Raw genomic sequence first — 13,626 nt, forward strand, 5'->3', positions numbered from 1 at the left:
ATCGTGCGGCGGCAGCAGGAGGCCCCATTAGCTAAAGTGGTACCTCAGGCTAAGTACAGTTTCAGGTTAAGAACGGACCTCCAAGACGAATTAAGTTCTTAACCTGAGGTAACACTGTAAAAGAGAGAAAGAGAGAAAGAGAAACAGAACCCATATAGAAGGGAAAATAAGTGTGGGGGGGAGCGAACCCCCCCCAAAAAACTGTATACTTTACAAGGTTGTTATTGTACTTTATGGATGTATAAAAATATTTTGCACATGCAGTGTTTTAGCAAATATATTGCCTGCTACATCAAAATGGGTATGTATTAAGTAGACCTGGCTTCAAGGAGAAGACCGAGACTGGAGTCATAAGCAAAAGGTTACCAACGCTGGCAGGGGACCAACGACAGCTGCGACAGCACTTGCGGGCAGAACGTCTTCAGGACTGCCAGAGTCAATCCAGGGTTTGTTTTCTCACCCCTAACTTTCTCATTGCTGACCATTTTTTTCATTTCAGTGGTAATAATAAGAGAGGAGAAGGTCCTCCCTTAACACTGAAACAGTTCAATATTTGACCATGGCTATAAATACCAGCCCAAATGCAGCAGGATTTTATGCAGAAGAAAACAAAGATAACGTATATGAAACTGTTCTTGGCGAGATCAAGTACTTGGAGCTGCCTCTAGGAATCACTTTAGGGTAAGTAGCATCATATCGCAAAGAATGCACTTTATTTTGTCCTGTGGGGGTGGTTTTATTTATTTATGTTTGGTTATACAGAACTATCCTATCATTCCTTCCGACCTCAGTAGAGATTTAGCTGTACCTAAAACAACCAGTAAAAATCGACACCTCTGAAATTGAAGCACATTCCTTCCTTTTAATGAAATGTGTTATTTCCATGAAAAGTATTTGGGTTCCATAAGTTAAGGCGAAATTCTTCCTAAGACTCAGTTCTTCTGTTTAGTGGCATTATTTGGATTTCTGTGCTGGAAGCAGCTTTGAATTGGGGTACATGATTTGCTGATGGTATTGGCTTGTTTCTGTGAATGTATACTCTTTATTTCCCCTGCTTTTGGAGTCTAAGAAAATGTTATATTTGAAAAATAGGTCCCCCCTGATCTGTCCAACCCCCAGGGAGTGGACTACATTTCATACCCATGCAGATATAGCTTTGATGATTAAAAGGTATTTGTGCAGCTAGCACAGAGTGAATTACCGAAAGGGTTGACATTCATTGTAGCACATTAACTTACTATAGGCTAAAATACAGCAATTAGCAAATAAAAAAGAAAGAAAATACATTTGCATTTCCATGGCCATATTATATATTTGATTACAAGGTATCATATTCGAGTTTATTTTTAGTACCCAACAGAGGTTTTTTTAAAAATAGCATGGCTCTGCTGCCACAAGGATCAGTTTACAAAGATGATTCTGCTAGAAAAACTATGAGAGAGAGCCAACTAAGTCATACTCAGAGTAGACCCATTGAAAGAAGTGGACAAACATTGCACATCACCCAGGATACTTTTATTTTCATGTCACAGTTTTATCAAATTTAACTCCCCCCTCCCCCCGTTTCATATGTTCTTCACCCAATGTACATAAAGTGGAAAAGCAATTTTTTAATATCTATTTGTATTTCAGTCCAGGTAGAACGTTGTTGAAAAATTATGGAAGCAACACTGCCTCCTTCCCTCCTGGTTCTGTGAGGATAGGAGGATGTTTCTTGGATTGCCATATGTCCTCTTTTTAAGGGGTAAATTTTCTGTCTTGGTGGATTTATTGAATTTGCTGAACTGTCTGGGGGTGTGGGAGCAGTCTACTTTTTATGTTGTTTTGGTATATTTTGAAGGGACATTGTAGATTGCACCCGCTCCCCCTCCCCTCTTGCCCCAGGTGTTGTTCTTCAAAATATGGCAACCCTAATATCCCTCTGGAGGGATGCAGGTGGCGCTGTGGGTTAAACCACAGAGCCTAGGGCTTGCCGATCAGAAGGACAGTGGTTCGAATCCCCATGACGGGGTGAGCTCCCGTTGCTTGGTCCCTGCTCCTGCCAACCTAGCAGTTGAAAGCACATCAAAGTGCAAGTAGATAAATAGGTACCACTCCTGCAGGAAGGTAAACGGTGTTTCCATGTGCTGCTCTGGTTTCGCCAGAAGCAGCTTAGTCATGCTGGCCACATGACTGTACGCCGCCTCCCTTGGCCAATAAAGTGAGATGAGCACCGCAACCCCAGAGTCGGTCATGACTGGACCTAATGGTCAGGGGTCCCTTTACTTTCACCTTTACCATCCCTCTATCCAGTTGACCTGTTTCTTAATGTTGCCCTTTCCACACCTGAATAATGTTTCAGGTTGAACTGCAAGGAAGGATAGGACCACGTCAACTGGGCCTAGCTTTATGAGAAACCAAAGCAATTCAACATATTTTTTTTATTTTGGGCCCTGCCTTTTTCAGTTCAAAGAGTTTGTACTGCCTTACCCTCCCTCCTTCTGACACCTATGAGGTATTTACAGAACCATTTCCAGATACAGTGACTCAAAGTGATAGATGCAAATAGTATTTATCAAGAAAGTGATTGTGCTGTCAGTGTTCTACTCTGGGATATGTGAAGGTGTTGTTATAAAAAGGAGAGACCCATTGAGAGTGTGCAGAGTACCGTTTTAGTGTAGGATAACTAGACACCCATCCCACCCATCTCTTCTAAAGACAGAACTTCAGCGACCATCTAAGGGCGTTTCCAGACTGCCGATATTTTCACGTGGGATTCAGCCCACATACCGACAAATCCAGGTTGTGGAGTGGGGACGTTTGCGATAAGGAAAGCGACGCAAAGTACCTCCCGGTAAACAAACAAGAGGGAATGCTCATTCAACAGCCAGCGTCGTCCGTCTAATATCTCTGCAGACCAATCAGGGCGAAGGCTCAACGAACAGGTCGTCTGGAAGCGCCTCCAAGTCCTTTTAGACGCGCAGACCAGTCCTGTATAGAGGTAGGAGCATCTAAATATGTGATGCCCCTCCTCCCTCCCCGGTTGGGATTTGGTGCGCCGACCTCTGCCTAGGACTGGGCTGTCAGGCAGGGTAAGTCCTGTTGGACTCATCATTTCCATGTAAGCAGGCTTCTGGCTTACTTACTGGGACCTACTTCCAAGCATCGGAGCCAACTCCTGGAGGCAGAAGTCCCTTCGCCCCCTCTGATAAAATATTTGACGGGATCGCCGCCCCCCACCCAAATTAATGGACATTGCCATTCAGATGGTGTACGTGCACCACGTTACGTGATCGATTGTGCAGGAAGGGGCTCACCTGCCCCGTATATTTTATTCAAGTTAGCACCCCTGGTTCCAAATACGCACGCACAGGATCGGGCTGCAGGGGCAGGTTGGAGAAAGGGAATGAATAAGCGCGGAGCTGGGCAGTGCCTAGCGCTATGCGCAGAGTTAGGCCCCCACCCCATTGGCTGGAAACAGACTTTCTGGGCGGGGAAGGACGTCCCCTTGAACTTTGTGCCACTGACTCCAAATTAGGAGCTCCTTCGTGCTCAACAACCCCGCGCCTTCCGGCGCCTCCCCGACCCGCAGGGAGGGAAGGCTCCTTGCCACAGCTCCCCGGCTGCCATAGCAGGAGAGCCCAGCGCCCCAGTCCGGGCCACCGCGCGCCCGAGGGAGTTCTGCAGGAGGCGGGCACCTCCGAAGGTCGACGGCTCCTTCCGGCACGCTGATTGGCTCGCTTCCTCTGCGCAGCGGCTAGCCCCTCCCCTTCGAGCCTCCCTCCCTCCCCCGCGGGCTGCCTCGCTTTCCTCGCTCTCGCCCTTTCCCTCTGCGCGCCTCCGCTCGCTTCCCTCCCATCCAAGATGGCGGAGAGCCTGCCGGAGCATGAGCGGATCCTGCAGGAGATTGAGAGCACCGAGACGGCCTGTGTGGGACCCACCTTGAGGTGAGGGGGCGGGGGAGGCTCTCCCCGGCCGGGCGCAGGGGCTGCACGTGCCAGGCTCCCCCCCCCCCTTGCGCGCTCCCCACCCCATCTCTCTCTGGTTGCCACAGCAGGAGCAAGAGCAATGACAGCTCCTCCCCAGGCACACGCGCACATTGGTTGCGGGGAGCAGGCTCTAGGGAGAGGTGCCCCCTTTCCTACCAAGTCTCAGGAAGGGAGATTCCTCCGAGCCTTTTAAGTCCTCCCTCCTGTGGAGTTTCTTGCCCTTCCCTACGTCTTGGGGCGGTGGTCTGTCTTGCTGGTGCCCCCCTCCCCCGTTCCTCTGTCGTCTTTCTCCCTCGTGTATCTTGTCTATTGTACCTATTTCAACCTGACACTTCACCTCTGCCCTTTGCAGACTCTTCTTCAAACCGAAAAGAAGGGGAGAGGGAGAGGTCTGCCTTCCTCCTCCTCCTCCTTCCTCATTATCTGACAGCTCACCTGGCCTCCCAAGACAGGCATATCGGGTTAATCAATAGTCTGAGAAATTCAGTTCTGTGCTCCTTGAAATGAGAGAAAAAATGCACTCCTCTAGAGAAGCTGCACTTGGGTTTCTTGAGTTCTGAATTTGTACTAATTGCCTGTGTTTGGAGACCAATGAGCTATCAAGTGAAGAAGGGAGACACCTTTTTGGAAAATCCTGTTAGGTGAAATGTGAGGGTGAAATGGGTTCTGTAGTTATCCATTTGTCCTGACAAACGCCGCCACCTTTTAGTTTTATTACTGAAGTTCCTCTGCAACTGATATTGGCCTGACCTTTTCTGGCACTGTATTTGTTTTGCTTAATTAGAGTATCCCTGTAGCTATCATGAAGATACGTTTGTTTTTAATTTTTTTGTAGCTCTCTTCTGCCATTTTTGGTTTTTTGTTTTCCTTGGCACTTGCAAAGCTTACATCTGATAGACTCTGGTTCTTGCCTCATCTTGTGTGAAATAGTTGTGAAATATATTGGAAGGAACATAAGAGTTGGATTTCGTATCACCCATTGTGGTTGGAGGAACAGTTTGGATGTTTGTAATTTTTTTGGACCTGTGAAAGCCAGTGGGTGTGTCTTGCTATTTATGTAGTCACTGGACTTGTAAATCGGCTTCCTTTGAAAGTGTTGTTTCACTAATCTTATGTGGAAATGAGGCTGCTCTTATTGTTTCTCACTACAATCCCAATTGCATGCTTTATAGTTGCAACCTGTGTCAAAGAAGTGGGGCAAATCTGTTGCGTTCTTTACTAATTACTTATTGCTGCACAATCCAGTGGGCATATCTCCACAAAGGTGGCTCTCTGGTGGCTTGAATAACTTTAGGTCTTAGTGATTATCCTCCCCCTTTCATCTTGCCTGCAACACCTCTCTTGTGCCATGGGGTAGTTCTACAGCATGAAGCTAGGATATATTTTGGTGGTAGATGTTTCATCGCATAGTGGTTCTGATGTTTCATTATGTCATCTGTCTAGACCAGTCATTCTCAAACTTGTTGTTGGACTACAACTTTCATCATCCCTGACCACTGGTCCTGCTAGCAAGGGATGATGGGAGTTGTAGTCCAACAACAGGCAGGAGCCCAAGGTTGTTGAGGTAGAATATGCTGTGCCCCATTTCTCAGTGCTTGCTTGTTGAATTCACAAAACAAATATTAAATCGGGAAATAATGAAAGAGTGTAAGGATGAGGAAAAAGTGGGATGATGTTCAGAGATAGGGCTTGCTTTCCCTGTTAGCAAAGGTTGAAGGAATTGGGTATGCTTAGGCTGGAGAAGAGGATGGGGGATGGGGTTTACATGATCAGACTCCTTACTTAACTGAGGACCATTGCAGAAAAGAGGACAAATAGTTGCTCTCTGCTTCCCAGAGGACAGGACCAGAACTAATAGATTAAGTTAAAAGATGGTAGATTTTGGTTGAACAGTAAGATAAACTTTTAATGGAGAAATTTAGCAATGGGACCAATTACTTGGGAGTGGGGATATCTCTCTTGCTGGAGGCCTTGGAGGTTAGACAGCCAGCTGTTGGGTGTGTGTGTGTGTCCGTGCTCTGCATTTCCTGCATCCAGCAAGAGGCTAGATTGCCAGCAAGATCCTCTCCAAAAACTCTGCTTCCATACTCTATTTGCGCTACATGCAGGCTCTGAGCTCTTTCTCTTCTGCTCTGGCGTACTGAATCCAGTCAAAATCTTAAACAAGCTGTCAAGCTCCTCTGAGGTTGGAAGCCCATTACAAAAGTGAGCACACTCATTCTGTCACCAGAACTGAAGTTCCTTAAAGCTGAAAAACAAATCAATACTTGCCTTCATGAAACTTTTATTTTCATTATGAGTAGACAAGTCTCCCAAAAGCAATTTGTTCAGTTCCCCTTTACAGTAGGAGGGATTGATGCAGGGACACTAGCTGCACAAGGGTTGAAAGAAACCCATTTCTTTCATTAGGTTTTCTACAGGCAAAGTTTCTGTTGAGTTGTTGGCCATATCTGTCTCTCTATCATCTATCTATCTATCTATCTATCTATCATCTATCTATCTATCATCTATCTATCTATCATCTATATCTATCTATCTATCTATCTATCTATCATCTATCATCTATCTATATCAGGCATAGGCCCTGCAGATGTTTGGGACTACAATTCCCATCATCTCTAGCTAACAGGACCAATGGTTAGGGATGATGGGAATTGTAGTCCCAAACATCTGGAGGACCGGCGTTTGTCTATGCCTGACATCTATCTATCTATCTATCTATCTATCATCTATCTAGGTTTCTCATTCTCTCCTACAAAAGAGAAACAAATGTTCTATATGCCCAGAGAAGTTTCATGTTGTGCGCACTGCATATTTGCCTCTTGTAGAATTATGAACCACTGGAAATGCTGTGTGGAAGTCAGCTGTGTAGGCAGATTTTCTGTGGAAGAGATTCTTACACAATATGATAGGAAATCCACTCTTTGCCTGGTAAAGTTTATGACTTCAGCTTTGTGTGTGCAACAATTTATTAAATAACCATTGTAACAATGCATTTGAAACAGTAATGGGTTACATCTTGCTACAACCAACTATGCTACTAGCACTGGATACAGTATGTTGAACAACTTATGTTGCATTTAAAACATATAGTATTTTGTTCCTATCAGTGTTATGGCGGTTTTAACTAGGCTTGTAGAAACCCTCTTAAAACTTTTGAAATAGATAGATATTTATCAAAGCTGAACCTGTTGCTTCCCACCAGTATTTAATAAGGTTATATATATGCTAATGCAGTATGAAAAGTATTTAAGGCACTTTCTGCATTATAGGGCAAAAAGTATATTGGAACTTAGGCTAAATATTTACTGTGAACAAGGTTTGTGTGTGCATGTGTGTATACTCTCTCTCTCTCTCTCTCTCTCTCCTCTCTCTTTCTCTCTCTCTCTCTCACACACTCTCACACACTTTTTTTTTAGTACAAACAGCCTTTAGCAGATATATCATTTAGACATAAGGATCTGGCTTTCTAATACAGTTGGTATACCTTGTGTCATAAGACGTTGCTTGCGGAGACTGAAACACAGTCTTCTTCACTAAAGTGCATTGCAAGTCTGCAGGTAGAATGACATAGTATGTGCAGTAGTGACTTTGCAAAACTAGATTCTGATACATTTTTTAACTGTAGCATTGGGAAGAAGTTGAACAAGTGGAAATTACTTTGCCACCCGCGTATATCCATGTTTTCAATTTACTACTCACCAACTTTATACAGTATAGCGAAATAAGGCAGGGGTCTAACACAAGATGATCTGAGATGGGGAACTAACTTTAGCTTTCAGGAGCTTGGATAATGGTTAAATTCTCCGGAGAGCCTATTTCAGGGCCTCCATTCCACCCCTGCCCCAATTTATGTCTAGTAAGCATCTGATATTGTTGTCTCCCGTACTTCTCTGCTGGAATGCCTTTTATGTTATTTGTTGCACTTATGCTTCACCTTTTCCCCAAGGAGCTCAAAGTGCAGTACAGTGGTACTTCGGGTTACAGACTCCGCTAACCCAGAAAAAGTACCTCGGGTTAAAAACTTTGCTTCAGAATTAGAACAGAAATTGCGCAGCGGCAGCGTGGCAGCAGCAGTGGGAGGCCCCATTAGCTAAAGTGGTGCTTCAGGTTAAGAACAGTCTCAGGTTAAGAACGGACCTCCAGAACAAGTTAAGTTCTTAACCTGAGGTACCACTGTACATAGTTCTCCCCCCAGTAGGCAGGGCCGGGGGCTGGCACAGTGGCTACTGGGCATGGGAGGGGGGCTGCCTGGCAGCAGGAGAGCTGCAGGGGGGCGGAGCCACTGTTCATCCTTCAAAAATGCCAGCTATGGGGGGAAAAGATCAACAACTTTGGTCCACCCCAGGTGCTGGCAGGGGTTGCTACGCTGCTGTCTCCTCTGCCTCATTTAATCACCACAACAACCCTGTGAGGTAGGTTACGCTGAGATGTTCCTACTGGCCCATTGAGCTTCATGAATGAGTGGCAGTTTGAACTCTGGTCTCCCAGGTCCTATTTTGACACACTAACCACTCCCAGTGAGTCTGAAAGTTATTTTTTCTTTCTTATATCATAGTCTAAAACTCCCTGATATCCTTTTTTTTTTTTTTTAAAGGAAATCATGCAGAGTTGTATATTTGCTACTGCTGTGTGAATTAAATTAAATTCAATTCAGGTTACAGTTATTGAAGACATTTTCCACACTAAAAAAGTGTATTTGATACCTGGGCTTAATTGACTCTAGGTTATTAGTGAAAGATGGAAGCGTAAGACAATGGGCCCATGTTTTCTAGGTCAAAAACACCAGCACATTCTTTCAACAATACTGCATTCAAATTATGTGGCGATGCCTCACTTAATGCTCTGCAATTCTCAGTTTCACAACAGAACTTCAAAGAAAGTCATGTGTGTGCTTAAGGCACCTGCGTACACATTGCTGTTGTTGATGTTTGGATGTTCAGTGAACTTGAGAAGGACGGTATAAGGACAGTCATTACCTCGGGCCCCAAGAAACAATGGTCCTGCTCAAAAGTGGCGCTAGGGTTCTTTGAACAGAAAGTGAGATTTCACGAAGCTTGTTTTTCAGGGAGACCAAGCAGTTCTAACAGGCACTAGGGATGTTGTTATGATTCTTTCCCGGTGGTTTCATCACTTAACAGCACCCAGTATACCATTCGCTACTATGCTTCACAGTAGCCTCTTTGCTGATTGTGTCCTCTGAGGCTTTCCCTATGCCCGTTTTATGTCTGCTTTGCTCAGAATTGGCACAACACCATACAGAATCAAATATGTGCAGGGCCAATGTTTGACTCTTCTTTGGATGGATTTAAGCCATGCTAAGCTCTGGAGTCACTTCAGATTTCAGCATTGCATTTTGCTTTCTTCAGTGAAACTGAGACAACCATCAGAAATAATAAAGGTTTTGGAGCGAGCTGATAGGAGAAACATTAACTTTAGATGTGCAGTGGGAAAGGATGTAATTTCTAATTCCACGGCTTAAGATAACCTAATATAAGAAGCTGGTAATAGAACTGGCAGAGGATTCAGCAGTCAATAGCTGGAGACGATTTACCTGTTTGTTCTCCCTTCTCTCAGCAATTGCTTAGAACTGAAGGAACAATTACAAACACACACACACACACACACACACACTTGTATTGGGAGAAATCCAATTGAATACATTTGGATATACTTTCAGATAAACAAGTGCTGTTTGTGAGAGATACAAAACAGAAAAGGTATTGGAGCCTTTCTTCTTTTCAGGTTATCTCTAGAATGGAAACATAATCTTTTTGGACTCATGGTGTTGATAATAACCCAATAACTTAAGAATGGAAGAGCAAGAAATTAAAAATAATAATTGTAGTTTTTATTAAGTCCTATCATATTGCTTGAGTAGTGGTCTTCGCAGGAGGATTTTTGCTGAAGCTCTGTAAATATTCATTTATTTCAAAGATGATTAAGCTGAGCAATATTGTTACAGAGCCTTTGGCTTTCTTTCTTCCTCCCTGCCCTTTTATATTAAAACCAGCTAGGGTTGACTTTCACTGCTTTGTGAAATCAAATAAAGAACATTTTTCCAATGCCTCTTGCTTGCTGTAGAAGAAAAATCTCTTTTGTAAGGGATTTCCTTTTCTGTTGTAACCATTTCCAGAAGGGTAGCACAAGCTACCAGGAGTCCTGGGGCAACTTAAAAGACAAAAGGTGGCATTCAACTAAGATTTTTGCAGAGTCGACCTATTGAAATCAGTGAACATCAATTTCAGCTGAGGACCACTGAGCCAAATTATGGCACAAACTTAGTGGACGGTGTGGTCTGTGAAAGCTTATGCCACAGTGAATCTGCTAGTCCTTAAAGGGCCACAAGATTCTGTTGTTTGCCTTTCTGCCTGGAATAGCTAAAACTGTCCTAGGCAAGGTAAGTGAGGCATCTACCAGACAAGCGAGGTATAGCTGTCTAGTTCTAGTAGCCCAATTGCCTATAAATAACCCTGCAGTGTGTATTTACCATCGCTTCCTCTGTCAGTGCTAGAGTAAGAGGAAAAATGTCTCCCTGTGCAATGGATCTCTCTCAACTGCATATGATTAGGTTCTGCTTTGGACAAATGTGTACATAAGGTCATCTTTGCTTCCTTTAAGAATTAATGTGGTTTGGGTACTGTCAGCCTCTTGGTTTCTTTAGCTTGCTGACCTCCACAAAATACTCAAGTTCTGTCAAGCTCTGATATTTCAGCTCTTAAGGTTTTGCAATGTCTTATGTACAGTGGTACCTCGGGTTAAGTACTTAATTCGTTCCGGAGGTCCGTACTTAACCTGAAACTGTTCTTAACCTGAAGCACCACTTTAGCTAATGGGGCCTCCCACTGCCACTGCGACGCCGGAGCACGATTTCTGTTCTTTTCCTGAAGCAAAGTTCTTAACCTGAAGCACTATTTCTGGCTTAGTGGAGTGTGTAACCTGAAGCGTATGTAACCTGAAGCGTATGTAACCTGAGGTACCACTGTATGTAAATTTCCTTTTAATAAGTGACTAAGGCATAACTGTGCACAGAATTGCAACCCAACATTTGAAGCTAGAACTCCAGCGGGTTACAATGACCATGGGGGATGGAGGCGATATAAATCTCATTGCTAAACTGGTACAATAACACACACCCCTCTAATCTTGAATTACCTGATGGTGTTATGGGCAAGACCAACATCTGAGCTGCATACGTTTGTACTGTATGCACAGGTGTCAGGAGGTGGGACTAGTCAGCAAGCACAGTTTTTTGTTAGGACTACATAGTGTGACATGGCTGGTGTGTTTAACACTTGGTTACATCTAGAAAGTAACTAGTATTTGGGGAAATCATGTGGAATAAGTTCACTGCCTTCAATATTTTGGTCTGATAATACATTGTATACAATCGTAATTTTACAGGTGCCTCTTTGATGTCAGTGGGTTGCTGTTAGTAAGTCTTAAAAGCTGTTGTATCTAGAGTCTAATCTGTCCTCTAGCTATTAAGCTGAAATTAATAGTTTTAGAGATCAAGTATAGCAAGTTCAAGTGCATGGCTGATATACTCCACACAAACAGCTAGGGAAAGTCCTGTCTAAACATGCTGTGTGCTGTGCTTTAAGAGCTTTTTATTTTGCTATAGTTTCAATAGTTGTGACCAGATCTTGATCTGAAAGGATGCTAGTTGATTCCCACAGTTATAAATGTTGATTTGGTCACCAAAATGTTAACAAAGTAATTTAGTTTTTCTTTGCCAGCAGAAAGAGCACAAGGTTCACTTTCCCCCCTGCCAGTTCATCCATCCAGTACTTTTATTTAGTTAACAAGTGACTACAGTAAAGGATACTTTATAACTTGTTTTTTAGGTCTGTGTAACTAACATTCTTTAAGTGCACGTCTAAGAGTAAATGTGAAGATTTGCAGTGGTGGGTGTACACTAACCTGGAAGCAAGTCATGTTTGGCTATATTTCTCTTGTTGGTTGTATACTTAGGGCAAACTTGCCTTTGCCATGGTGTGATATGCATAATCATGCCTATACAATCATATAATATTTTATGTGTTTTCCATGTGTGCTTTAGGAAAGTTTTTATTTTTGCTATAAAGACTTCATCAGAGAAATGTGGAGCTGCCAACAAATAATATGAAATGTTGATTATCCTTTTTAAAAAGATCAAAGAGACCTGATAATATTAAACTTGATAGATTTTTATTATGCATTGTGAAATAGTGAACAAATGTTTCAATCTTTCTGACTTTCCATGCATCCTAGTAAATGCTTCTTCATTGCACCAAACCAGTTCAGTCTTTCACCCCACACTCCTCCTGTGTCCCTCATTCCATCCGAATGTACATTTAGATAGGAGCTGACCCTGGATCTGGATGAATATTGTAATGTGCAAACGTGGCATAGGTGATGTCCTTGAATACATGGAAAATAGACTCTTTCCCCTTGCTCTCCAAGCATCCTCATGTTCATTGTTGGTGAAGCCACCTACCTTTCCACTTCAATGGTTCCTTTCCCCTCTAGCACTAGGGTTGAGCTAGGTTAGTCAACCTCTCATTTCACATGAAACATTTCAGACAGCAAATGTCTCATTGGCCGCTTTCAGGTGCCCCAAAGCATGGCACAAAAGCGTTTCTCTTCTGTGGAATCCAAAGGACTCATGGAAGGAGAAGGACTGTTTTCTTCTTGTCCTTTAGGGGTAGTTCGCGATAGTCTCTTCCTGCTTCTGGCTGCTCCCAAACATAGATAACAAGTCCTCTGTGTGTATCAGAGGACTTGAGGTGGGAATGGGGTCTGTATCTCTTCCTTGCAGGGGCCAACCCACTCATGCGGCAGGTGGAGAAGATGCACTGAAATCTCATTTCTTGCTTTAAAATAAAACAAGTAGAAATCTGGGCTGCTAATGGGTACCAGGCAGTGGCCATTCTGCAGGACTCAAATGGGGACACCGACTGCTCTGTTCCTGACACAGCTCTGTTCCTGCTATACATCCTTTCTCAAAGCTTGGTCTTTTTGTTTTCTGGCTTGTGCCAAAAGAGAGCTGGGCAGGCTAAATGGCCTAAGGTCCACTTTTTTCTTCTTGCTGTATTACTTGCTGGATGCTAATGGAAAATGTCCATTTTGCAGAAGCGTGCTAGGAAGTAATATTGCTCTTAATGCCTGAACGATGATATCATGGAAGCTTGTTTTCATGTAGGAAGCCGGTAAAGAAGTGGCAGTGTAAGATAAGCCACCAAAAGTGGTTGCTGAAAGAAGTGAATGTGTAAGTTATGGGAACTTGCTTTGTGTTGGGGTTTCTGTGTTGAAAGTAAATTATGTGGAAATGGGTATGCTTCCAGGTCCATTCAGGAATGTTACTGGATCCTGTGACTGCATTTGCTGGAAAGATTTCCATGCTGTCACTATTAAAGTATTGGTCTGCGGCGTTTGCATCATTGTGCCCAGAAAAGAGCATGAGCTTAGTTGTCACAGCATAAACTACAGTTTAATATCCTATCTGTTTCTTGTGAATCTTTACTATTCATTGCAAGGTTGAGATAACAGAAATAGTGAGAGTTTGGGATATAAAATACATCTCCCAACCAATCACTTGAGTAGTAGTATAATTGTTTATGTCTTCGATGTCTGATGTGAGTGTGCTCCACAGGGCAGGTGCCACTACCGAGAAGGC

At 43.5% G+C, this 13,626-nt stretch overlaps 1 protein-coding gene across 18 annotated transcripts in view; it reads left to right on the forward strand.

Moving 5' to 3' along the window:
- The first annotated feature begins 350 nt into the window (after window positions 1-350).
- The window catches only part of EXOC6 (exocyst complex component 6), a 93,070-nt gene continuing 79,794 nt past the window's right edge, over window positions 351-13,626 (forward strand). For 9 of the 18 annotated variants that reach the window (XM_083443587.1, XM_083443594.1, XM_083443597.1 and 6 more), the window contains exon 1: window positions 351-681. In XM_083443587.1, the coding sequence (XP_083299713.1) occupies window positions 560-681 (122 nt within the window). In that variant the 5' untranslated portion in view covers window positions 351-559. Of the gene's footprint in view, window positions 682-3,769; window positions 3,927-13,626 lie in introns of those variants that run through there. The other 9 variants (XM_083443593.1, XM_083443589.1, XM_083443601.1 and 6 more) reach the window with 1 other exon arrangement.

The sequence above is a fragment of the Podarcis tiliguerta genome (assembly GCF_965153285.1).
Source record: "Podarcis tiliguerta genome assembly, chromosome: 5".
NCBI lineage: Eukaryota > Metazoa > Chordata > Lepidosauria > Squamata > Lacertidae > Podarcis > Podarcis tiliguerta.